The following is a 27,131-nucleotide window of genomic DNA, read 5'->3' on the forward strand; positions in this document are numbered from 1 at the left end:
TGTGTAGTTAAACTGCGGAACTCCCTGCCACTGTAGGCAGTGATGGTCACCAGCTGGATGGCTTTAAAAGAGGACAAGACAAACTCATGGAGGAAAAAGCTGTCAATGGCTACTAGCCACAATGGCTATGCTGTGGTCAGAGGCAGCAATGCTTCTCAATACCTACGGGACTGCCTCTCCTGGTCTGCCCCGCGGAGGACCTTAAGGTCCACAAATGACAACATTTTGGAGGTCCCAAGTCGCAAGGTGGTTAGGCTGGCCTCAACTAGGGCCAGGGCTTTTTCAGTACTGGCCCCAACTTGGTGGAATGCTCTGTCACAAGAGACCAGGGCCCTGCAGGACTTGACATCTTTCCGCAGGGCCTGCAAGACAGAGCTGTTCGCCTGGCCTTTGGTTTGGACTCAGTCAGACCCTTATGTTTCCCTCCCCTTACGGTTTTGATATATTGGCTACTTTTAAAATGAGGCTGCATTTTAAATGGCATTTTAACCTGTATTTTAAATTGGTCCCCCCCCCCCCCCCGCTTATTTTTTTGCTGTGATTTTATTGGTGTTAGCCGCCCTGAGCCCGGCTCTGGCCAGGGAGGGTGGGGAATAAATAAAATTTATTATTATTATTATTATTATTATTATTATTATTATTATTATCTGTTGTTGGAAACCAAAGGAGGGGAGTGTTGGTCTTGTGTTCAGATCCTGCTGGTGGGGTTCCCTTTGAGGCATCTAATCGGCCACTGTGAGAACAGGATGCTGGACTAGATGGGCCATTGGCTGGATCCAGCAGCCTCTTTTGATGCTCCTAAGCTTATTTTTCCTATCTGAGGTTTAACCCAAAGTACCCGTGGGAGAAAGGGGACGCGGGCGGCGCTGTGGGTTAAACCACAGAGACTAGGACTTGCCGATCAGAAGGTTGGCGGTTCGAATCCCTGCGACGGGGTGAGCTCCCGTTGCTCGGTCCCTGCTCCCGCCAACCTAGCAGTTTGAAAGCACTTCAAAGTGCTAGTAGATAAATAGGTACCACTCCAGCGGGAAGGTAAACAGCGTTTCCGTGCGCTGCTCTGGTTTCGCCAGAAGCGGCTTAGTCACGCTGGCCACATGACCCGGAAACTGTACGCTGGCTCCCTCAGCCAATAAAGCGAGATGAGCGCCGCAACCCCAGAGTCGGCCATGACTGGACCTAATGGTCAGGGGTCCCTTTACCTTTCTCTGTGGGAGAAAGGGAGCTCAGGGGGCGCTGTGGTCTAAACCACAGAGACTAGGGCTTGCCGATCAGAAGGTCGGTGGTTCAAACCCCCACGACGGGGTGAGCTCCCGTTGCTCTGTCCCTGCTCCCGCCAACCTAGCAGTTTGAAAGCACTTCAAAGTGCTAGTGGATAAATAGGTACCACTCTGGCGGGAAGGTAAACGGCGTTTCTGTGCGCTGCTCTGGTTCACTAGAAGCGGCTTAGTCATGCTGGCCACATGACCCAGAAGCTGTCTGTGGACAAACACCGGCTCCCTCAGCTTATAGAGTGAGATGAGTGCGCAACCCCAGAGTCGTCCGTGACTGGACTTAACTGTCAGGGGTCCTTTAGCTATACCTTGAGTAATAGATGCTTCAGGTTGCATTTTTTCAGGTTACGGACCTGCCGAAACCCGGAAGTACCAGAACAAGTTACTTCCGGGTTTTGGTGGCCGCGCATGCGCAGAAGCGCTATGGCGTGCTTTGCACATGCACAGAAGCACTGAATCGCAACCCAGAGTTGTCCGCGACTGGACCTAACGGTCAGGGGTACCTTTACCCACGGGGAAAGGTTTGTTAAATTTGTGTAGGATTCCAGAACCACAGTTAAAACGACCTCCTGGTTGTGGGTGCCCATTGGAATTTGATTTTTGAAAATACATTGTCTGTTTGAAGCTAGTTTCAAACTGGAGGTCCTGTCTTTAGTGTGTGTGTGATTTGCAGATTCAAATCCAGGTTTTCTTGATTCCTAAAACGACATTTTTGCTGGGATTCCTCTGGCTTGCCAAGGAGAAGGTCTCTGAGATGGGGCACCCCTTGGCAGGAGCTGGGATGGGGCACCAGGCAGCCTCCTCTCCCGGCCTGTGCCAGGCGGTTAAGATTGGGCCTTGGACGCATCGCGGTGGCTCTTGATCTCCATAATCTCCTCGGACTTAAAGATCTTTTGCTGTCTAAGCTTGTTAAGGCGAACGGCCTCCCAGGGGAGTTTTCTGGGACGTGGGCTTGCCAGGCCGGGATGCCTCCGTGAACCCGGGCCGGGTGCAATCGCAGCCCCGCCAACGGTGCTCAGATCGCAAGTGGGGGGCACAAAGAACACCTTTTAACCTTGCCTTGCAGTTTATTGTCAATCGGAGTTGGGGGGGGGGGCCTTCAATGGATATCCATCTTTCTCTCACAGATAGGTAGCCGTGTTGGTCTGCCATAGTCAAAACAAAAAAAATTCCTTCCAGTAGCACCTTAAAGACCAACTAAGTTAGTTCTTGGTATGAGCTTTCGTGTGCATGCACACTTCTTCAGCGTGTATCTGAAGAAGTGTGCATGCACACGAAAGCTCATACCAAGAACTAACTTAGTTGGTCTTTAAGGTGCTACTGGAAGGAATTTTTTTTTGTTTTCATCTTTCTCTCATCATGGGACCCAAGGCCTTCGTCAGGTAGTTTCGAGGGCGTTACCTGCTAGTAGGTTGGCAGGACCCGTATCTGCTTCTTTCAGTGAACAGCTGGCCCCATGGACCTGTAAGCCAGTGGTTCAAAGGTGATGAGACCTGAGGACCGGGGTAATTTTACGGTAAATTGTAATTTCCCCCGCATTCCTTCTTAAAGTTTCTATCTTCCTGGTTTCCGATTTTCCCGGTCCATTTCACCAGTTCGGCATAGTCCATCATCTGCATCAACCATTCATCTCCGGTCAGGACTTTATCTTTTTTCCATCTCTGGGCCAGTAGTGTCGTCGCATAGATGAATAATCATTTCTGCTCCTTTGGTATCTCTGCATCTAGAATTCCTAGTAAAAAAAGACTTCTGGTTTTTCCCCACAAATGTTATTTTAAACATATTTTTTTTCAACTCATTATATATCACTCATTAATAGGTACGCGGGTGGCCCTGTGGTCTAAACCACAGAGCCTAGGACTTGCCAATTAGAATGTCGGCAGTTCAAGTTCCCTCGACGGGCTGAGCTCCCGTTGCTCGATCCCAGCTCCCGCCAACCTAGCAGTTCAAAAGGATGTCAAAGTGCAAGTAGATAAATAGGTACCGCTCCGGCGGGAAGGTAAACGGCGTTTCCGTGCGCTGCTCTGGTTTCGCCAGAAGCAGCTTGGTCATGCTGGCCACATGACCAGGAAAAACTGTCTGCGGACAAATGTTGGCTCCCTCGGCCTATAGAGCGAGATGAGCGCGCAACCCAGAGTTGTCTGCGACTGGACTTAACTGTCAGGGGTCCTTTACCTTTACCTTATACAGTCATACCTGGAGTTACAGACACTTTAGTTTGCATTTTTTCAGGTTACGGACTGCTGAAACCCAGAAGTACCGGAAAGGGTTACTTTCAGGTTTCGGCGGTCGCGCATGCGCAGAAGCACTAAATCACGCTTTGCGAATGCGCAGAAGCACTGAATAGCAAGCCGCGTGTGCGCAGCTGCGGGTTGCGAACGTGCATCCTGTACGGATCACGTTTGCGACCCGAGCGTCCACTGTATATTGTATCCCATGTGGTGATGGATGTGCAAGATGACAAAAGCATTCTGGGAAATGATATATCCTTTGCTCCTTAGTATGTAACGTCTCCGTCTTCCATTTCTCCCCAGCACCAGCGCTGCCCGGTGGTCACCCTCGACCCGCCCCCCGCCCCGGCCACGCCTCCGCTGTCCCCGCAGCCCTCCACCCTGGCCAGCAGCCGCTCGGAAAAGGGCTCGTCATGGTCCAGCCGCTCTCTGGGCGCTCGCTGCCGCAACTCCATCGCCTCCTGCGCCGACGAGCAGCCTCACATTGGCAACTACCGGCTCCTCAAGACCATCGGGAAGGGAAACTTCGCCAAGGTCAAGCTGGCCAGGCACATTCTGACAGGAAGGGAGGTAAGCAGTGGCTGGAAGGGGCGAGGCCCAAGGATGGGCGAGAAGGATTGGTTGATTGATTGATGGATGGATGGATGGATGGGTGGATGGGTGGGTGGGTGAGTTACGCTCACTCACAGGCCTCTTCCCACCAGCTTACAGCAAGCATTCGAAACATCGAAATCCAAGCAGGTGAACATAGAGCACACCAGCAAATTCAAAAGTCAACTACTTAACCGGCACAGAATAAATTGAATTTCACATACACACACACATATACACATATATTTTCTAGGTTTAAGTGCAGCATACCGTTTTACCTCCAATTGCGGACGGGATCCGTTCCAGAGCTCTGGACAGATCCTGAGGAACCTGCAACTGGAGGCCCTTGTTCTGCGCATGCGCACAGCGCAATTTAGCGCTTCTGTGCATGCGGCGAAACCTGGAAAAACACTTCTTGGTTTGCCGCGGACGTATTCCAAAGGATATGTAACCGAAGGTGACTGTAAGTAGTAGTAGTAATAATAATAATAATAATAATAATAATAATAATTTCTATTTATACCCCACCCTCCCCAGCCAAGACCGGGCTCAGGATGGCTAACACCAAAACAATTGATTGAAATACAGCTTTTAAAAAAAGATTAAAATACAACATAAAAACATTAAAATGCAGCCTCATTTCAGCGGAAACTGAAATCAAAAACTTTTGGGGGGATGAAAACATCAACTCTTCACCAAGACTAACTATCCAGACTGGTCCTAGGTGGGCCAGAAAAAAGCCAGGGAAGTCCCCAAATAGGAGTTCCATCACAGAAAAAGAAAGGAAAAAAGAAAAGAGATGGAGGGAATCAAGTTGATTCCAAGCCAAAGGCCAGGCGGAACAACTCTGTCTTCCAGGCCCTGTAGAAAGAAGTCAGATTCTGCAGGGCCATGGTCTCATGAGACAGAGCGTTCCACCAGGCTGGAGCCATCACTGAAAAGGCCCTGGCTCTGGTTGAAGTACCACTGTAATTACAAAGCAAAACAAGAGTTACCTGTCAATACATTTTTCTGGCACTGGTCTTCCTGCACTCCAAGAAGTTGGGCTCAGATGCGGTTCAGAGGGGAGGGTCATCTCATCAGGGTAGAGGGCATACTTCTGTCTCCCATATTGGGTTGGTATCTGGGGCACTTGTGGGGCGACACATCCTGTTCCAGCTGCCCTGAAAGCATCTCCCTCCCCACCAAGAGAGACTAGAGCATTTGGCTTCCTAAAGGTAAAGTGACCCCTGACCATTAGGTCCAGTCGTGGCCGACTCTGGGGTTGCGGCGCTCATCTCGCTTTATTGGCCGAGGGAGCCGGCGTACAGCTTCCGGGTCATGTGGCCAGCATGACTAAGCCGCTTCTGGCGAACCAGAGCAGCGCACGGAAACACCGTTTACCTTCCCGCCGGAGCGGTACCTATTTATCTACTTGCACTTTGCTTTCGAACTGCTAGGTTGGCAGGAGCAGGGACCGAGCAACGGGAACTCACCCCGTCGTGGGGATTCGAACTGCCAACCTTCTGATCAGCAAGCCTTAGGCTCAGTGGTTTAGAGCATAGTGCCACCCACGTCCGTTTTGGCTTCCTAAAGCCGCCTGGTAATTTGAGTTGTCGATGAACTTTTCCTCCCTCTTCCAGAAGACCGGCTGATCCCTCAATTTTAATAAAGTTCGCGAACAATAGATTCAAAACAGATGCAGGGAGCGGGAAGCTCTCCTTTGTACGATGCAGAATGGACTCTCCTCAAAGGAGGTTAGTTAAATTACTTGGTGACTCTGTGGAACCTCCATGGCCAAAGGCAGTGTATCAGCTGCTGGAGGGGGGGGGGACTGCTCTCTTGGTGCCTGCTCTGTTTTGGGGCTTCCAATTGGGACATCCAATTAAAAAGCAGAGACATCACCTTGCCGACAAAGGTCCGTATTGTTCAAGCTATGGTTTTCCCAATAGTGATGTATGGAAGTGAGAGCTGGACCGTGAAGAAGGCTGATCGCCGAAGAATGGATGCTTTTGAATTCTGGTGCTGGAGGAGACTTTGGAGAGTCCCATGGACTGCAAGAAGATCAAACCTCTCCATTCTGAAGGAAATCAGCCCTGAATGCTCCCTGGAAGGACAGATCCTGAAGCTGAGGCTCCAAGACTTTGGCCACCTCAGGAGAAGAGAAGACTCCCTGGAGAAGACCCTGATGTTGGGAAAGATGGAGGGCACAAGGAGAAGGGGATGACAGAGGACGAGATGGTGGGACAGTGTTCTCGAAGCTACCAGCATGAGTTTGACCAAACTGCGGGAGGCAGTGGAAGACAGGAGTGCCTGGCGTGCTCTGGTTCAGCGGGTCACGAAGAGTCGGACACGACTAAACAACAACAATTGGGGCATCTGGTTGGCAGCTAGACGAGAAAGACCCAATTTGGGTCTGATTCAGCTGTGGGGCACTTTTGATGCTGTTGTTATATGAGTGAGGCAGAAGGGGGTCTCTGGAGGAAAAAAGAAGGGGGAGGATTGCCTTTGGCAGGAGCCTAAAAACACTCATTGCAGCAGGAAATTTTGTCTGGTGGGCTGCCGCAAGGCTGGGTCACTGTGTCCCCCTCTCAGGGGACCCCAAAGCACAGGACTCTGGTTGCCGATTTATAAAGCAGCTCATAGCCTACTGAAGCAGTGCGGAACAAGCCAAGATAAACTGCGGAAGGTTACTGACTCGGTGAACTAAGAGCAATAAAACCCTTTCTGCAATTGTGGCAGTTAATATTCCATAAAATGACTCCGGTCACACTCCAAGGGAAGCCTTCTTGTACAAAATGTCTTGAGCAGACACCTAAGATAGCAAGGCGCTTGTTGAGTTTCGGTTCCCGGACTGAGGCTGAAAGTCCACCCGTTGCCGCAGTTCTCACGCCGCCAAATTTTGGAGGTGGCGGCTCTTTGTATCTTCTCATGGAACCTCCAGCTTCACGGGCAGTCTATCTGCGAGAACAGGATACCAGGCTAGGCGGGCCTCTGGGAAGTTGGGTTGCTTCTTTGTTTGTCCAGAACTCACACCCTCCCTTCTGTCGCAAGGGCCCCGATTATCACAAATCAATGCATAGAACAAGTTATCGGAAATACTAAATACTTCTGGTTGCGAAAGGGATCCGTTCCGGAGGCCCGTTCGCAACATGAAAAGAACGCAACCTGCAGCTGCGCGTCTGCGCATGCGCGGTTGCGCTTTGCCGCTTCTGCGCATGCACGTGACATCATTTTGCACTTCTGCGCATGTGCGAGCGGCGAATCCCGGAAGTAACCCTTTCCAGTACTTCTGGGTCGCTGCGGGACGTAACCTGAAAGAACGTAACATGAAGCAGACGTAACATGAGGTATGACTGTACTTTCAGGGTCTGTCAGTTTCTCACACAGATCAATATGGTCCCAGCCTTTCTGAGAGTCAGTCTTCACCTGGTCCCTGGGTCCCAGCCTGACCTTTGTGTGTGTGTGTGTGTGTGTGTGTGTGTGTGTGTGTGTTCCACAACTGGGGTGCCAATCCTGAGGAGAGCCTCAGATTTCACTTAAGGCCAGAAATCAGCTTCAGTTTATTGTCCCGCATAAGAAGAGCTTAGTGGACCAGGCCAAAGCATCTCGCAGTGGCCAAATGACCCAAAGGACCTGGGAATCTAGGTAGACTGCGCCTGAATCTGGAGGCTCCATTACAGCATCAGAAGAGCCAGTCCTGTTCCCACAGCCTGAAAGCGAAGTCTGCAAGGCACAGATTCAAGCACCTGCCCAGCTTACCCTTCTGCCAGGGAGAGTTAGAGCAGTTAACATTTTTAGTGCATGTGCGAATGGCATTCTGGATCCTCTTCAATCGAGGCACCCCAGAGAGGTGATCTGAGGGGTTGTGCCCCAGGACCAATCGGAAACTGTCCTGGCACCCTCCTCGACGACATTTTTGCAGCCATGGGGAAGGGGTGGAGCCAGCCTCAGGTGTGTCCCTGTTTGCCTTGAGCAGGTGGGATGCAGGTGCGACTTATAGGTGGCGAGGGGGCAGTCTAGATGGGGGTGGGGAGGGAGAATAAGGAAAGGCAGAAAGGAAGGAGCAGGTGGAAATCACCGGGGGGGGGGGGGCTGGATTTGGAAAGGAGGATTTAGTGAATTGTTGCTGGCAGGAACCAGCTATTGCATGGCCTTTTTAAAAGTTTTTATTTATACGTTTCAAGTTTATACATATCATTAGTTTTGCCATCAACTGAACATTTCAGAGTTTGACTTCCTTCCCCCTCTTTCTGCGGTTCGTTAAATGTATTTTTTTAATACCTTCTGCGTATCCAAATCGATTTGATTTGCTCATTTAATTATCTGCTTTAAATATACACTCTTATGAAACTGCAGGTTATTACAATAATCATGCCAGGGTTTTTTATCTGTTTGCAATTTATCTGTAAATATCCAATAAAACCCTTTTCATTCTTTTATATAAAAAAAGTTTGCTATTTTGATTTCTGATTTTTCCAGGTAAGTTTCGCCATTTCTGCATATTCCATAAGTTGTTGTTTTTTAATCCGTTCTTCCTTTGCTGGGACTTCGGCTTCTTTTCACTTTTGGGCAAGTAGCATTCATAAGTCAATTTCTATATACAATTCAGGTCGTTCTGTCCCTATAATTCCCAAAATTGCATGGCCTTTCTCTCTCTTTTCACCAGTCTGATTTTCTGGCATTTCATTTCTTCCAGGTGGCTATAAAAATAATCGACAAGACGCAGCTGAATCCAACGAGCCTCCAGAAGGTGTGTATGTTTGTTGCTGTTTCGAACCCACCACCTCTTTGATCAGAATAGTAAGAACTCTAGATTTGGAAGGGACCCCTAGAGTCATCTAGTCCAACCCCTTTGCAGTGCATGAATGCCCCAAAGGGTGTTTCGGCCCTGGAGGGGGTGTATCAGGGGCTGCAGGGATCGCCTGCTGGGGAACACCATTACCCAGAGGGGATTCCCTAGGAGGGCACTAAGAGGCAGAAGGCAGCTGGGGGGCGGACTCTAGAGGTGTTAATAATAATAATAATAATAATAATAATAATAATAATAATTTATTATTTTTACCCCGCCCATCTGGCTGGGTCTCCCCAGAGGCTGCTGGATCAGGCCAGAGGGCCATCTAGTCCAGCATTGTGTTCCCAAGCAGGATCCAATAATAATAATAATAATAATAATAATAATAATAATAATAATAATAATAATAATAATAATTTATTATTTTTACCCCGCTTATCTGGCTGGGTTTCCCCAGCCACTCTGGGCGGCTTCCAACAGAATATTAAAATACAATAGTATATTAAACATTAAAAGCTTCCCTAAACAGGGCTGCCTTCAGATGTCTTCTAAAAGTCAGGTAGTTGTTTATCTCTTTGACATCTGGTGGGAGGCTGTTCCACAGGGCAGGTGCCACCACCGAGAAGGCCCTCTGCCTGGTTCCCTGTAACTTGGCTTCTCGCAGGGAGGGAACCGCCAGAAGGCCCTCGGAGCTGGACCTCAGTGTCCGGGCAGAACGATGGGGGTGGAGACGCTCCTTCAGGTATACTGGGCCTTTGAGGCCATTTAGGGCTTTCAAGGTCAGCACCAACACTTTGAATTGTGCTTGGAAACGTGCTGGGAGCCAATGTAGGTCTTTCAAGACCGGTGCTTTGTGGTCTCGGCGGCCGCCCCCAGTCACCAGTCTAGCTGCCACATGGTAGAAGAGGGGCCCAGAAAATGGCAGAAGAGGGGCCCACATCCATTCCTTTCCACCTCATGGTGGCATAGAATTGTGGAAATGCAGAATTGAGAGGGACCTCCAAGGGACATCAAGTCCTGCCCCCTCCCACCAGATGTCAAAGAGAACAACAACTACCAGACATTTAGAAGACATCTGAAGGCAGCCCTGTTCAGGGAAGCTTTTAATGTTTGATGTATTACGGTATTTTGATATATTCTTGGAAGCCGCCCAGAGTGGCTGGGGAAGCCCAGCCAGATGGGCGGGGTATTAATAATAATAATAATAATCTGGTTCACACAAGTGCTCTCCCCCCCCCCAAATAAATAAATAAATAAATAAATAAATAAATAAATAAATTTAGGGGTACTCTCATTTTGACTCAAGACAATCACCATTCTATAGTTCAAATTGTGAAAAATAAATACAGTAAATGGTCAAAAGTATGAAGATTCACAAAATGTTTAGGGGTATGCGTACCCTCCCCCCAGGAAAAAAAGCACTGGGTTCACGGGGACCCTGTTCTCTCTCTCTCTCTCTCTCTCTCTCTCTCTCTCTCTCTCTGGGGTCTCTGTCCCCCTCGCGCCACTGACCCCAACCCACCATTCCCTCCACTGGTGTGCTCATTGCCAAAGACACCCATCGCTCTTCATCTCTCCCCCCCCCCCCCCCGCTTTCTGCCCCCCCCTTCCCTAATTAGCGCCTGGAGTCCAAGTTGGTCGCTGTGGTAACGCCACCTCCTGCCAGCATCTCGCTGTGGGGGAGGTTGTGGGGGGTGGAGCTGCTAATTAGCGGCTGGATTTTCCAGGCCAAATGAGCTTGGGGAAGATGGGGGGGGAGAGATGGATATTGAAGGCTTTTCCTCGCGCCCCCCCTTTCAAATTAGTCATTTCCCCTGGCAAGGGGCTGGGGGAAGCTCCCTGTTCAATGGGAGTCTTCCCAGTTGCAGCCAGACTGGCGCTCCCAGCATCCTTTTGGCCGGGGGGGGGGGGGAGGCCCTGTACTCCCTTGAAAGCCTCTTTCCTTCTCCCCCCCCACCCCCCGAAATTCATCTGCCATCCATCTCACAGCTCCTTTTAAGGGGAAAACCCCCCATGAAATGAGTGCCTCCCACTGACTGCCCCCATTGATGGGTTTCATAAACAGATTCCTAATCCTGACATTTAATTAATAGAATCACAGGACTGAGCTGTGCTGAAGAGGCAGTGTGGGGCAGTGGTTATAGCGCACAACCTGGGAGAGATCAGGGTTCAGATTCCCCCAACTCGGCCACCTTGAAGCTCACTGAGCGAAAGCTTGTTTTCTGCTGCTCTAGAGTGGCTCAAACACTTAATACGATACCAAAGGCAAGAGGGCCTCTGAGCATGCGCAGAATGTTTTTGGCTGCTGTTGCCACTGCCAAATTGTCAGGGGTTTGCCAGGATTGTGGGGAGAGGCTTCCATGTTAAAGGCCTCTCGCCTTGGCACCTCTCCTTTTTAGAAATTAACCTCTCCTGCCAGCCGCCTTCGGAATAAAGGTAAAGATAAAGGGACCCCTGACCGTTAGGTCCATTTGTGGCCAACTCTGGGATTGTGGCACTCATCTCGCTTTACTGGTCAAGGGAGCCGGCGTACAGCTTCCGGGTCCTGTGGCCAGCATGACTAAGCCGCTTCTGGCGAACCAGAGCAGCGCACGGAAACGCCGTTTACCTTCCTGCCAGAGCGGTACCTATTTATCTACTTGCACTTTGAGGTGCTTTTGAACTGCTAGGTTGGCAGGAGCAGGGACCGAGCAACGGGGGGGATTCGAACCGCCAACCTTCTGGTTGGCAAGTCCTAGGCTCTGTGGTTTAACCCACAGTGCCACCTGCGCATAGCTGTCAACTTTCAGATTTGAAAATAAGGGATCAGCAGCCTCACCTGTCCCGGGGACAGTCTACGGGATATCTAACAATCCAGGATAGCAGCAGGAAGCAGCGGGAAATGGTGCTGGAATAAGGGGATTTCCTGCAAAAAAAGGGAAGGTTGACAGCTATGCATCCACGCCTTTGGAATACCTAAGAGCAAAGTATCCGTGGGGAGGAAATAACTGCCTCCAAAGCGATTTTGGGAACAGAGTTTACTTGGGGAGGAACCCCACTTCCATTCCAAAAAAATCGTTTCCCCAAATACGTTCCTGCAATGGGAGCACGTCCAAAATGTGTGTTTGTGTGTGAAAACATGCTGCGACCGGCCCTAGGGGAGGATGACTTGGCTTAACCCACCTTCCTCCGCCTGTTTTTTTGCAGCTCTTCCGAGAAGTGAGGATCATGAAGGGTCTGAATCACCCCAACATTGGTAAGAGAGCCCGGAGCCCGGAAAGAGGTCTGCCTCCATTCACATTGACAGCTGCCTTTCTCTTAAGGAGCGCGAGGGCAGGACCGGGAGGGAGGGAGAGGGTCGTGTTCAAGAAATCCAGGCAGATCTTGCTCCGTGGAATCCGGGGGCTGAAATCTCTCTCTCTCTCGCTGTTGCAGTGAAACTCTTTGAGGTGATAGAGACGGAGAAGACACTCTACCTAGTGATGGAATATGCCAGCGCAGGTGAGTCTGGGGCATGTAGCGTTCCCTAAACAAGAAAGGATTGGACTCTGATTAATAGAATACACACAAGACTCTGGGTTGTTGTTGTTTAGTCGTTTAGTTGTGTCCGCCTCTTTGTGACCCCATGGACCAGAGCACGCCAGGCACCAGGTTCTTTTGTGAATAAAACGACCTGGGCCGAGGGGTGGACAGGAATTATTATTGGCACCTCCATCTTAAAAAGCAGAGACATCTCCTTGCCAACAAAGGTCCGTATAGTTCAAGCTATGGTTTTCCCAGCAGTGATGTATGGAAGTGAGAGCTGGACCATCAAGAAGGCTGATCGCCGAAGAATGGATGCTTTTGAATTCTGGTGCTGGAGGAGACTCTTGCACCACCCCATGGACTGCAAGAAGATCAGACCTCTCCATTCTGAAGGAAATCAGCCCTGAGTGCTCACTGGAAGGACAGATCCTGAAGCTGAGGCTCCAAGACTTTGGCCACCTCGTGAGAAGAGAAGACTCTCTGGAAAAGACCCTGATGTTGGGAAAGATGGAGGGCACAAGGAGAAGGGGACGACAGAGGACGAGATGGTGGGACAGTGTTCTCGAAGCTACCAGCATGAGTTTGACCAAACTGCGGGAGGCAGTGGAAGACAGGAGTCTGGCCCAGGGGGTCACGAAGAGGCGGACACGACTAAACGACTAAACAACAACAAAGAGGCAAAATGATTGAAGTTTATGAAAATAAGCATTGCCTGGGGAAAAGTGAGGAGGGGAAAGGTTTTCTCCTTTTCTCATTATACCCACATTAATTTATTTACTTTTTCCTATTTTTTTATTGACTCAAAAAAAAATATATACAGACAGCAAAACAAAGAAGTCTAAATTAACATTGCCTTCTACCAATAAGAAATAATAATATTACAATAATGAAAATGCTAAAAGTACATTTACTTCCGCTTTTAAACTTCTATTCTGGTTACAATATATTACTATTCTATAAGAATCTATTCTTTCCTTTGCTGTCCCATATATTATTTTATTTCCCAAATTCAACCTAACCCTCCTCTCCTCCCCACTGCTCTTCCCATCATAATATTTTTTTTTCTAGTTGCTTTGGTAAAATTGAGTAACTTGAAAACTGTTAAATTATAATTACTTATTTTGTCCTTTCACGCTTAACAGTTGCCTATTAAGAGTTCTGCTTTAACCCCATATTTCTTCACGTATTCCCCTATGCATTCCCATTCTGTATTGAATTTTGGATTGGAGCAGCCCCTGATTGCTGCAGCCATTTTCGCCATCTCTGCCCACATTTACCGTATTTTTCGCCCTATAGGACGCACCGTCCCATAAGGCGCACCTAGTTTTTTTTGGGGGGGGGGAAATAAAGGGGGAAAAATTATTTTCCCCCCAGGCGCGGGGCTGGGGCGGGGGAAGCCCGAGCTTCCCCCGACCCCAGCCCCCAGAACAGGTAACTCTCCCCAAGCCGCGGGAGCCCAGCGTCGGGCTCCCGCGCCTTGTGGACAGCTGCACCAAGCCTGGGCGCGCTGAGCTCAGCGCGCACAGGCTTCAGCGTGCATGCAACTCTCCGCAAGCCGCGGGAGCCCGGCGCCGGGCTCCCGCGCCTTGCAGAGAGCTACCCGAAGCCCCAGCGCGACTGCTCAGCGTGCCGGGGCTTCGGGATAAGAGGCAGCTCTGCGCAAGCCGGGGGAGCCCGGGGGGAACTCCCGCGGGCTCCCAAGGCTTGCGGATAGCTTCCTGAAGCCTGGAGAGGGAGAGGGGTCAGTGCACACCGACCCCTCTCGCTCTCCAGGCTTCAGCGAAAGCCTGCATTCGCCCCATAGGATGCACACACATTTCCCCTTCATTTTTGGAGGGGAAAAAGTGTGTCCTATAGGGCGAAAAATACGGTAATTAAGCTGAATGTTGGAAGATGCAGGACAGATAAAATGATTTTTTTTTCATGCAGCACATAGTTAACCTTTGGAACTCCCTGCCACAGGAGGCAATGATGGGCACCTACTTGTGTGGCTTTAAAAGAGGAATAGACAAATTCATGGAGGAGGAGAGGGCTTCTCATGGCGACTAGATCCTGCAGACTCTTCTGATGTCAGCCTAACGTCCTTTTCTCTCCGCCTGTAGGAGAAGTCTTTGACTACCTGGTTTCCCACGGGCGCATGAAGGAGAAGGAAGCTCGGGCCAAGTTCAGACAGGTGAGGAGACCCCAGCCGGGGGGCCGGTTGCTCTTTGGGTACCAGGAAAGGGGCGAGGGGTGATTGGCAGGAACATGGCTTGGCTGATGTTTTGGGTTTTTCCAAAAAAATATTTAATCATTTTTTGAATACAAACAACCGCCACAAACAACAGAAAACATAATAACACTAATAATTTGACAATTCAGATTTGAATACACAGATATCCCTATGACTACACCTTTTTTTCATTTTATTTATTCATTAACATTCTTATATTACATCGGTAAACATTGTCATATTACATTACAAGACTTACTAGAATATAATTTCCAACATGTATACAAAAATTATGTACAAATTTTATATACCAAAAAGAAAATGAACCAACAACAAAAGAAGGAAAGAACAAAGAAAAGAAAAACAAAACTTTTTTTCCAAAAATCATATACATACCAACACACTAGACTTACTGTCTTTCCCGTTGTATATTCCTTTTTTACAAATGAATGTACTCTTATTATTGTATATTTCTTTACATATTATCTAATACATTCCCATATCAATATGTGCTCTTAGTCTTATTTCTCAACTCAGTCTCACTCCCACGCCAATCAAATGCTAGCATAGATAGCGAACCTTTACTGTATTTTTGAACATACTGTATGTTTTATATCTATCCCACTTTTCCATAAATTTTTGTTTTGAATTGCCTTTCAGGGTATTTGTGACTACACCTTTTTAACAATATTTTCCCACCACTATCCGCCTTATCGCTTAAATATTCCTTCCAGATTTCTTCATATTTATCCGTTCTTAATTTGCGTCGACTTGCAATTCTTTCATATGCAGCTAATCTGTCCATATTATCAATCCATGTGCTCAATGGAATCTTTTTGCGGCTCTTCCAATTCATCAAAACAAGTTTTTTTGCTTCTAATATAGCACGGTAAAGCCATTTTTTGACCCCTTGTAATCTACCACATATTCTGGAATATAATTTAGAATTCAATTCACTTCCCCTAAATAACCATTTATTTTTGGCTGATGTTCTGGGGCAGAGAGGATATTAGATACTCCCTGGTCCAGATCCATCCCCCATGGCTTTCTCACGTGGCCAAGGATTGATTTCCTTTCACTGTCCAGGCGAGGGGGCGGGGTAAGGATTGATCCTGGCAGCCTGGCTTGTTTTGCTTTAAAGGGGGGGGCACTCACGACTCTAGACGGGGGGGGGGGGGGAGACGGAGTGTCATCTCCGCAGGAAGTGGGAGAGCCTTGCAGGGATCTTTCCCACACCCCAGGACATTCTCACCCACCACATTATCTCTCACTTGGACTACTGCAATGCGCTCTACGTGGGGCTGCCTTTGAAGGTGACCCGGAAACTACAACTAATCCAGAATGTGGCAGCTAGACTGGTGACTGGGAGTGGCCGCCGAGACCAAATAATACTGGTCTTGAAAGACCTATACTGGCTCCCAGTACATTTCCGAGCACAATTCAACGTGTTGGTGCTGACCTTGAAAGCCCTAAACGGCCTCGGTCCAGTATACTTGAAGGAGCGTCTCCACCCCTGTCATTCTACCCGGACACTGAGGTCCAGCTCCGAGGCCCTTCTGGAGGTTCCCTCACTGCAAGAAGCAAAATTACAGGGAACCAGGCAGAGGGCCTTCTCAGTGGTGGCTCCCGCCCTGTGGAACGCCCTCCCACCAGATGTCAAAGAGATAAACAACTACCTGACATTTAGAAGGCATCTGAAGGCAGCCCTGTTTAGGGAAGTTTTTAATGTGTGACATTTTGATGTATTTTTAATCCTTGTTGGAAGCCGCCCAGAGTGGCTGGGGAAACCCAGCCAGATGGGCGGGGCACAAATAAATTATTATTATTATTATTATTATTATTATTATTATTATTATTATTGCTCCTAGATTGTCTCGGCCGTGCACTACTGTCACCAGAAGAACATTGTCCACAGGGACCTGAAGGTGAGGGGACTCTGGGCTGCTCCCCTCCATTTCCTCTCCCTCCCCTTCACCCCCTCCCAGTAACTACGATGTCACTCAGTAGAACAGCTGGGCTGCAAGCCTCTGCCCTGGACTTCACAGCATGGTCTGGGGCAAATCACTCTATGCCTCCATTCCTCCATCTGTAAAATGGGCATAATTATTACCCTGTCGGAGGAGCAGGGCTGGGGGTCGCCTTTAGCATTTTCTCTGCTTCGTGCCAGCTCCTAAGAACCCAAATCCAGGTGCCCCAAAGCTGATTCAGATTCCTAGAATTTTTCTGTGCCCCTCGCCTCACCGGGGGTTGGGCTAGTTGACCTTTGGGGGTCCCTTCCAACTTTCCAGCTCTGTCGTTCTGTGACTCTCCCCTTTGCCACCAAAAACAGGCCGAGAACCTTTTGCTGGACGCCGACGCCAACATAAAGATCGCCGACTTTGGCTTCAGCAACGAGTTCACGCTGGGTTCCAAGCTGGACACCTTTTGCGGGAGCCCCCCCTACGCCGCCCCAGAACTCTTCCAGGGCAAGAAGTACGACGGCCCCGAGGTGGACATCTGGAGCCTGGGGGTCATCCTCTATACGCTGGTCAGCGGCTCCCTGCCTTTTGACGGGCAGAACCTCAAGGTGGGGCAGAGTGGGGGTCGCCAGGAAGCCTTGAAGGGGGAGGTGGGGGGTTATGGGGCTGGAGCCAGGCCCGGCGGACTGCGGGGTCTCCCAAGCCAGAAGCAGAGATAGGGTGGGGGCAAGGAGGGGGTCTGTTTGGGCCCCTTGAACTTTTCTCTTTTTGCAGACAGGTGTGTTTTTTTCAGGTTAAGAACCATTTTATTCAAGTTCGGATTTTTACATACATTATATTATCTCCTTCCAATTTTTAAATTTCCAGTACAATTTTTTCCTTCCCCTCCATTGGAAGGGTTCAAACAATTATCCTCAGCCACGGGCATAGCATCTTTAAAGGTAAAGGTAAAGGGACCCCTGACCATTAGGTCCAGTCGTGGCCGACTCTGGGGTTGCAGCGCTCATCTCGCTTTATTGGCCGAGGGAGCCGGCGTACAGCTTCCGGGTCACGTGGCCAGCAGGACTAAGCCGCTTCTGGTGAACCAGAGCAGTGCACGGAAACGCCGTTTACCTTCCCGCCGGAGCGGTACCTATTTATCTACTTGCACTTTGAGGTGCTTTCAAACTGCTAGGTTGGCAGGAGCAGGGACTGAGCAACGGGAGCTCTCCCCGTCGCGGGGATTCAAACCGCCGACCTTCTGATCGGCAAGCTCTAGGCTCTGTGCTTTAACCCACAGCGCCACCCACGCATAGCGTCTTTAGTTTCCACCGAATGTCTTTTGTTCCAGTAGTTTTTATCCACTGAAGATAGGGGTTCCATCTGTTCCTTATCATGGTGGACTTGGCCTTCTGCATTGTTTCCTGTGACGTGACTGCGACAAAGTCCGACTGAATAAGTTGAAACAAATAGCTATTCCATGCCTCTACTTGCAGGCAGCTTTGTTGGAATAGCGTAAGGGGTTCCTCTCCCCAAAAGCTTAGCCCGCCTCCCTAAACTACACTTCTCCTCTGAATTATACATCCTTGCCTTTTGTGTTTTATGTTATGGAAATGCTTCCCTAATGAATTTTTTAGAGGAGGAGACTGTTGACATCAGGCAGGTTGCCTTCACTGTCCTCCTTCCTGCTAAAAGCTTGCTTATTTATTTATTTATTTATTTATTTATTTATTTATGTCTACCCAGACATAATAATAATAGTAACAACAACAACAACATTTTCCTATAATAGATTATTATAAATAAAAGGTAAAGGTACCCCTGCCCATACGGGCCAGTCTTGACAGACTCTAGGGTTGTGCGCCCATCTCACTCAAGAGGCCAGGGGCCAGCGCTGTCCGGAGACACTTCCGGGTCACGTGGCCAGTGTGACAAGCTGCATCTGGTGAGCCAGCGCAGCACACGGAAACGCCGTTTACCTTCCCGCCAGTAAGCGGTCCCTATTTATCTACTTGCACCCGAGGGTGCTTTCGAACTGCTAGGTTGGCAGGCGCTGGGACCGAGCAACGGGAGCGCACCCCGCCGCGGGGATTCAGACCACCAACCTTTCGATCGGCAAGCCCTAGCCGCTGAGGCTTTTACCCACAGTGCCACCTGCGTCCCTATTATAAATAGGAATACATTTATTATCACATCGTCACTGGTCATTTCATTGTTTTATCCATTGTGTGAACCCCTTCGAAGTTCATTTCTTTTTTAACGATCACGCAGTACGTAACTTTTATGAAATAAACTGGTAAAAAAAGACCCGAAACAAAAAGATGAGGAACCAGAGAAAGGAATGACTCTGTGACAAAACATGAAAGCCACAGATATTGTGCACGTCCTGCCCAGATAATGCCAATTCCTCTGCCCAGCAACTCTTTATTTTATTTTTATTTCATAAAATTTGCACACTGCTTGATTATAACAACCCTCAGATCAGCTTGCAAAAGAAATTTTGGAAATAAAGCTATTGCCAAGGAAGAGTAACAGTAATTTAAAACTTTCAAAAACTCACATCAGCTTTCTAAACAATCGAGCGGAATTGTCTAAACAAAAATGGTTTTTTTAGCAGGCACCGAATTATATCATAGTTACTATATTTATTCAAATCCCACCTTTTTCCCAAACCAGGAATCGAGGATAGTGAAGGCACTTGCCTGATGTCAATAGGCAGGGAGTTCCACAGGGCAAATCCCAGAGCGCCAAGGTGTTACAGGCCTCGCTCCTGTCAGCAATTGTGCTGCAGCATTCCTTAACCACCGACGACCCCAGGCTGTGGCTTATGGGGCGGAAACCAGTGGCGGTGGCGCCCACAGAGACTGGAAGCACCATTAACTCCTCGTGGGTGCCCTTCCGCACCCCAAACCTCCCGTTTTTCTGCCGGTATAGGGCCAGGCTGACCCAAAAACGGGGGGAAAGGAGGGTGAATTTGAGGCAGGACGGGGGAACCCGGTTTGGATATGACTGACGCTTCCACCTGCTCAATCCAGGAGCTGCGGGAACGAGTCCTTCGTGGCAAATACCGCGTGCCCTTCTACATGTCGACGGACTGCGAGAACATCCTGCGGCGCTTCTTGGTTCTGAACCCCTCCAAGCGCTGCACCCTGGAGGTAGGGGCACCTAAGATGGCTGGGCGGGGGGGAGGGGCTTGGTGAGTGGGCATCGTGAAGATGGCTGGGGGGGGGGGGCAGCTGAGCCACGTCGCAGGGACCAGGGCTTTACTGTGTGGAAGAGAGAGAGGGAGAGATTCCTGCACTGAAGATTGAGGTTGAATCCTGACAAGACAGAAGTACTGTTCTTGGGGGACAGGTGGGTTTGGAGGACTCCCTGGTCCAGAATGGGGTACCTGTGCCCCTGAAGGACCAGGTGCGCAGCCTGGGAGTCATTTTGGACTCACAGCTGTCCATGGAGGCACAGGTCAATTCTGTGTTCAGGGCAGCTGAACACAGAATTTTCTTTTTTTTCTTTTTCCTTTTTATATTTTGTAATATTTTGAAAATCTCAATAAATATCTATGGGGGGAAAAAAATCTGTGTTCAGGGCAGCTGTCTGCCAGTTCCATCTGGTATGCAGGATGAGACCCTCCCTGCCCGCAGACTGTCTCACCAGAGTGGTGCATGCTCTGGTTATCTCCCGCTTGGACTACTGCAATGCGCTCTACGTGGGGCTACCTTTGAAGGTGACCCAGAAACTGCAATTAATCCAGAATGCAGCAGCTAGACTGGTGACTGGGAGTGGCTGCCGGGACCACATAACACTGGTCTTGAGAGATCTGCATTGGCTCCCAGTACGTTTCCGAGCACAATTCAAAGTGTTGGTGCTGACCTTTCAAGCCCTAAACAGCCTCGGTCCAGTAGGAGCGTCTCCACCCCCATCGTTCTGCCCGGACACTGAGGTCCAGCGCTGAGGGCCTTCTGGCAGTTCCCTCATTGCAAGAAGTGAGGTTACAGGGAACCTTCTGTAAGGCCTTCTCGGTGGTGGCGCCCGCCCTGTGGAACACCCTCCCTTCAGATGTGAAGGAAATAAGCAGCTATCCTATCTTTAAAAGACATCTGAAGGCAGCCCTGTTTAGGGAAGTTTTTAATATTTAATGCTGTACTGTTTTTAACATTTGATTGGGAGCCGCCCAGAGTGGCTGGGGAAACTCAGCCAGATGGGCAGGGTATAAATAAATGATTATTATTATTATTATTATTATTATTATTATTATTTATTAGGGGGTTGGACTAGATGGCCACTGGGGGTCCCTTCCAATCCTACGATTCTTTGATTCCATAAGAGCCTGCTGGATCAGGCCCAATGGGGCCCGTCTAGTCCGGCAGCATCCTGTTCTCACAGTGGCCAAGTGCCCCCGAAGAACCTAGGGATCTAGAGAAGATTGGAAAATGTTTATTGAATACATGGGGAATAACCGCGTACAGCTGAAAACACTGTCAGCATTGAGATAGATTCAACAGTTGTGATGGACGTAATAATGGAATACCGAATGGGATAGTTTCTGCAAAACACGCAGGGATTCAGGATGTGTAAAATGAACGATGGAAAGGAAGGAAGTCATTAAGGAGGTGAAAATGAGTGTTTTAAATGGCAAAACAGAAAACTGGATAAAAATTATATAAAATAAAAAATAGATAGATTGCCTCTGGGCCATAAAAACATAAGAAAAGACAGCCCAAAGGGGGCCTTCTCTTAGTCCAGCGTCCTATTCCCGCATTGGCCAACCGGATGCCCATTACGAGAAACCCGCAGTCAGGATCCGGGTGCAAGAGCCACTCTCGCCTCCTGCCATTTTCCCCGCAGCTGGCATTCGGAAGCATTGACCCTGCAACCGCTGCTTGCTTTTTCTTCCCCGTTCTCTAAGCCATTGCTTGAGACGTTGCTTGTTCCCTGGGGGAGAACGAGGGAGCGCAGCTGGTGCCCCCGCCGAGCCACGATTCCAGAGACCTATTCTCCAGCCATCTTCTGCCCTCCAACCCGTTTCTCCTTACAGGAAGCTGTTGCTGCTGCTGCTGCGGGAGAAGGCCTTTAATTAGCTAATGTCTCCGTGGGATCTGGCCCTGCCCACCCGCCTCTCCCTCCCCCCCTCCCCCCACGGATGGCTGTAATTAGCCTAATCGACTCAGGGATAATTATACCGTGTGTCAGGGAGGCAGAGAGCAGCCTCAGCTCCCTGCCTGCCTGCCTGCCTTTTCCCCCAGCGTAGTTCACAGGCTTCTGGGGGGGGGGAGATGCTGTGAGATGGGGGGGGTGCCCTGAGTGTGTGTGGGGGGTCTTCTTCGCTGAGGGGGTCCCTTCTGGCTAAAGATGATCTCAGAGCCTCTGCTCTCCTGAATCCAGGTGTTGTTGTTTTTAAAAGGAAGCTGCCTTACTCAGCGTCAAGGCGTTGATCCATCTAGTGCAATACGGTCTTCACTGGCCGGCAGCTGCTCTCGGTTTTAAGCAGAGAGCCTCTCCCAGCCTTTCCTGGATTTGAACCCAAGACCCTTCTGCTTGAAAACCAGATGCTCCGACTCTGAGCTGCGGCCCTCTTGTTGTTCGTTTTATTTTATGTAAAGTGAGTTTGTGCCTGGAGCTCTTTTGTGACGGCCAAGGGTGCCCTTGAGCAGGTGCAGAGTGCCTCTCCCTCACGGCTGAGCTTGCAGGAATTTGAACCGTGGTTCCCAAAGCGCAAGGGATACATGGGGTGACCTAGCAGAATGTTAAGATGCGTGTTGGGTGCAAACAATTTTGAGGTGCAAACGATTTCGTAAACCTGCTAGCACTGGATCAAGTCCAACTGAATGAACTACTTCAACTGAATATAGTTTTAATTGGGCTTTGAATAAGTGTGCAAGTAATTGTGGCTGTTCTGGATTTTATGGGGCTGTTGCCTTCCTTGGTGTGCCATTCAAAGGGCTATTCCGAAAAAATTCTTTTTTTATATATAGGTTAGGGTAGAGCCCACTGGGAGTGAGTACGTGGAACCCCCCAAAAACTTAGGGAGCCACTGGGGTGAGAGAGAGGAAGGAGTTTCCAGGCATGGACGGGGTGTGTGCGTGTGTCTAGGCCTCCCCTTCTCGCCCCTCCCTTTCACGAACGCTCTTCTTCTCCGCAGCAAATCATGAAGGACAAGTGGATCAATATTGGCTACGAGGGGGACGAACTAAAACCCTATAAAGAGCCGGAAGAGGATTTCGCAGATGCCAAGCGCATCGGTAAGGGCGTGTGGTGTGTTTTCGCTGGGTATGAAACAGCAGGTGCTGCCACACTCAAAGACGGAGTTCTTGCAAATGTGGACCCTGCCACAGGGTTGGTTCTACACTTTGAAGCAGTTGGGGGACAGGGGGCGGGCGGGTGTGGAGGACTCCCTGGTCCTGAATGGGGCAACTCTTGGTGAGTGGGCATCATGAAGATGGCCGGGGGGCGGCGGCTGAGCCACGTCGCAGGGACCAGGGCTTTACTGTGTGGAAGAGAGACAGGGAGAGATTCCTGCACTGAAGATTGAGGTTGAATCCTGACAAGACAGAAGTACTGTTCTTGGGGGACAGGGGGCGGGTGGGTTTGGAGGACTCCCTGGTCCAGAATGGGGCAACTGTGCCCCTGAAGGACCAGGTACGCAGCCTGGGAGTCATTTTGGACTCACAGCTGTCCATGGAGGCGCAGGTCCATTCTGTGTCCAGGGCAGCTCCATCTGGTACGCAGGATGAGACCCTCCCTGCCCGCAGACTGTCTCACCAGAGTGGTGCATGCTGTGGTTTTCTCACGCTTGGACTACTGCAATGCGCTCTACGTGGGGATACCTTTGAAGGTGACCCAGAAACCACAACTAATCCAGAATGCGGCAGCTAGACTGGTGACTGGGAGTGGCTGCCGAGACCATATAACACTGGTCTTGAAAGACCTACATTGGCTCCCAGGACATTTCCGAGCACAATTCAAAGTGTTGGTGCTGACCTTGAAAGCCCTAAACGGCCTCGGCCCAGTATACCTGAAGGAGCGTCTCCACCTCCATCATTCTGCCCGGACACTGAGATCCGGCTCCGAGGGCCTTCTGGCGGTTCCCTCACTGCGAGTAGCAAAGCTACAGGGAACCAGACAGAGGGCCTTCTTGGTGCCCACCCTGTGGAAAACCCTCCCTTCAGATGTCAAAGAGATAAACAACTACCTGACGTTTAGAAGACATCTGAAGGCAGCCCTGTTCAGGGAAGTTTTTAATGTGTGACATTGTTGGATTTAATTTAATGTGTTAAATTGTTGGAAGCACAACAAAGATTAAATTGTTGGAAGCCGCCCAGAGTGGCTGGGGAAACCCAGCCAGGTGGGCGGGGTATAAGTAATTGATGATGATGATGATGATGATGATGATGGTGATATTGGGTGAGGTGATCTTGCAGGTAAACTGTTCCCAAATTGTTATGGGCTTTATACACCAGTTCCTATCCCAGGTTAATCTTTGTATAGAAGGTAATAAATAGTCCAGGGTAACCAAACAATTTTGCAATGTGAGGGGAGCCCTTCAGTTGTGCCTTTCAATCCCTGAGGAGTTCTTGTGCTTCAAGCCTTGTGCCAACCACCCTTTAAGTTTCCAGGATCTGGTTATCCTCAGCCTGGCCGCTAGGTGAAGAGAACTTACCGTACTAGGGACTCAAAGCTGCAAATTTAATATTATCTCCCGTGAAAAAAATTGAGGAGAGCTGGCTCCGGGCATTGGGTGACATTTTGTCCAGGAATTGCTTTTTATTTGGACAAACACTTCCTTCCAGAACTCAGAGGGTCATCAAAACATAGGATTGTAGAGTTGGAAGGGTGTACCCAAAGGTCATCCAGCCCAACCCCCACGATGGAGAAATCCTAACTAAAGCATCCATGACAGAGGGCCATCCAAACTCTGCTTAAAGGCCTTCAAGGAAGGAGGATGTGCCAGCTTCTGAGAGAGCCCATTCCACAGCCAAATGGCTCTAACTAACCCTAAGAAAGTCGGGACACGGGTGGCGCTGTGGGTTAAACCACAGAGCCTAGGACTTTCCGATCAGAAGGTCGGCGGTTCGAATCCCCGCGACGGGGTGAGCTTCTGTTGCTCAGTCCCTGCTCCTGCCAACCTAGCAGTTTGAAAGCATTTTAAAGTGCAAGTAGATAAATAGGTACCACTCCGGCGGGAAGGTAAACGGCGTTTCCGTGCACTGCTCTGGTTTGCCAGAAGCGGCTTAGTCATGCTGGCCGCATGACCCGGAAGCTGTACGCCGGCTCCCTCGGCCAGTAAAGCGAGATGAGCACCGCAACCCCAGAGTCGGTCATGGCTGGACCTAACGGTCAGGGGTCCCTTTACCTTTAACCCTAAGAAAAATCCATCCTAACGTTTAACCAGACGCTCCTCTCTTGCTATTTGAATCCGTTGGTTCGGATCCTGCCCTCTGGAGCAGCAGAAAACACCTTCTAACTTCATCCATCTGAGCCACCTTCCCTTGTGTCACGTAAGTGACTTAGAGCCTAACTTTCTTCGCCGTCTCTTTCCTCTCCCTGCCCAGAAGTGATGGTGGGCATGGGCTACACCCGCGAAGAGATCAAGGAAGCCCTGACCAGCCAGAAGTACAACGAGGTCACGGCCACCTACCTCCTGCTGGGCAGGAAGAATGAGGTGAGGCCCTGGGTTACGGGCGGGGTGGGGGGGTGTTGCGGGAATTTATGTCTAGGTTGGGGGGGTTGCCCCTCCAGCAGATATCATGCGCATGCAGCCCGCTACCAAAACCACCACCATCGCTTTTGTGACTTCTGTAATTTGCCCCCACAAAACACTTCATCAGAGTTTCTTCCTATCTATTCCAAGGGCCTTTGCTGCACAATACCAAATGTAAGAATTCACTGATAAATGTATCTAAGTACTGGCTCACTGGCAAAACTTCAGAAATTCATATAGACATGTGAGCTCAGCTCCTCAGCAGCCCCTCTGCCTGAGTGATAATCCCTGGCATCCTGATACCTGAGTGCCAGACAGGTAGCCATTCCAGAAATAACAAACCCAGATGAAGACAAAAGGGTGCAATTCACTTGGCTGGGAAACAGGGAAATGTAAATATCTTTTTTGTTACACTTGATGGGTGTTTGGTGGAGGGCAAGGGGAACCATGGGGCAGGGTCCAGGATGCTCAGATTACGGCCACCAGACCTCCCCTTTCATGATGTAACCATGATGTAGTTTGGGGGGTGTAACATGGGGATTAGCAGCTAATAAAAGTTTGGGGGCTCTTTTGTTCGGGCTTCCATCTCGTTCCACCTTGTGGCAGGTGGGAGTCCTGTCGCGACAGTCTTCAATAAAGACCAAGCCTACTGGCTGCTGTTTTGCTCTGGTATTCCTGGCTGGTGTCCTTGTTTTTTGTCCAAGGGAGCCCTCAGATTTCTCCGTTAATGGTTTTTGCTGCAACTTCTTCCCCTTTCCATTTTTGGGACAGGTCGTTGTCTCGTTGTGCTGTGCGTAATCTTATAAGTGTCCGCCGTGTCGCCTCCCTGTCTCCCAGCAGGTGGAAGGGGGTGAGTCTCGCACGGGCAGCAGCCTCTCGCTGGCCCGGGTGCGGGCGCCCAGCGAGGTTTCCAACGGCACCAGCAAGTCCTCTTCGTCTCACTCCAAGAGCCAGCGGAGCTCCTCCACTTACCACCGGCAGCGGCGGCACAGCGATTTCTGTGAGTGACGTGGGCTCCCTTCCCTCCCTGCGCCCCCCCCAACCGCGCCGTCCCAGTCTCGTACCACCACCCAAAGTGATCAGTGCAGGGCTGAAACGGCTCCTTGCTCCATTTCCCGTGTGAGTCCCTAAGGAGATTGTTCCAGTCCATGGGTGTTTCGTGACACCTTGGTTGCCTGAAAGGAAAAGGGAACCTTCTTCCTCTTCTTCTTCCTCTTCCTCTTCCTCTTCTTCTTCGTCTTCCTCTTCTACTTCTTCTTCCTCCTCCTCCTCCTCCTCTTCTTCTTCTTCTTCTTCTACTTCTTCCTCTTCCTCCTCCTCCTCTTCTTCCTCTTCTTCCTCTTCTTCTTCTTCTTTGGCGATCCCTGGTTTTAACAATGAGACCGTAAGTGACTATGGAGGCCAATTCTGGACCCACACGGCCTTCCACAGTGGGGACATTGGTTCCCGGGCGGGAGTTGACCCTGGTGTGGATTTGCCAAGCGTGTCTTCCTCTTAGCACGTTTCTCCCTTGTGTCCTGAGTTCGAGTGTCTTCAAAGCCCAGGACAGCTTTGGTAGAGGCTGTTCTCCAACTGGAGCGCTCGCAGGCCAGTGTTTCACAGTTGTCAGTGTTTATACTACATTTTTTCAGATTTGCCTTGAGACGGTCTTTAAACCTCTTTTGTTGACCACCAGCATTACGCTTCCCCTTTTTAAGTTGGGAATAGAGTAGTTGCTTTGGAAGACGATCATCAGGCATCCACACAACATGACCAGTCCAACGAAGTTGATGTTGAAGAATCATTGCTTTGACACTGGTGATCTTTGCTTCTTCCAGTACACTGGCATTAGTTCGCCTGTCTTCCCAAGTGATGTGTAAAATTTTTCAGAGACATTGGAAAATGCTGACAAGGCAATGATCTAGCAAGTCAGA

At 49.7% G+C, this 27,131-nt stretch overlaps 1 protein-coding gene across 9 annotated transcripts in view; it reads left to right on the forward strand.

Annotated features, from left to right (window-relative positions):
* Positions 1-27,131, forward strand: part of MARK4 (microtubule affinity regulating kinase 4) — a 74,251-nt gene that overhangs the window by 33,550 nt on the left and 13,570 nt on the right. For 6 of the 9 annotated variants that reach the window (XM_077932383.1, XM_077932388.1, XM_077932387.1 and 3 more), the window contains exons 2-12: positions 3,806-4,072; positions 8,772-8,825; positions 12,054-12,102; positions 12,282-12,347; positions 14,474-14,544; positions 16,452-16,508; positions 16,913-17,149; positions 19,556-19,675; positions 22,660-22,759; positions 25,070-25,179; positions 26,056-26,218. In XM_077932383.1, coding sequence (XP_077788509.1) covers positions 3,806-4,072; positions 8,772-8,825; positions 12,054-12,102; positions 12,282-12,347; positions 14,474-14,544; positions 16,452-16,508; positions 16,913-17,149; positions 19,556-19,675; positions 22,660-22,759; positions 25,070-25,179; positions 26,056-26,218 — 1,294 coding nt within the window. The remainder of the gene's footprint in view (positions 1-3,805; positions 4,073-8,771; positions 8,826-12,053; positions 12,103-12,281; positions 12,348-14,473; positions 14,545-16,451; positions 16,509-16,912; positions 17,150-19,555; positions 19,676-22,659; positions 22,760-25,069; positions 25,180-26,055; positions 26,219-27,131) is intronic. The other 3 variants (XM_077932384.1, XM_077932390.1, XM_077932386.1) reach the window with 1 other exon arrangement.

The sequence above is a fragment of the Podarcis muralis genome, chromosome 7 (assembly GCF_964188315.1).
Source record: "Podarcis muralis chromosome 7, rPodMur119.hap1.1, whole genome shotgun sequence".
NCBI classification, from domain to species: domain Eukaryota; kingdom Metazoa; phylum Chordata; class Lepidosauria; order Squamata; family Lacertidae; genus Podarcis; species Podarcis muralis.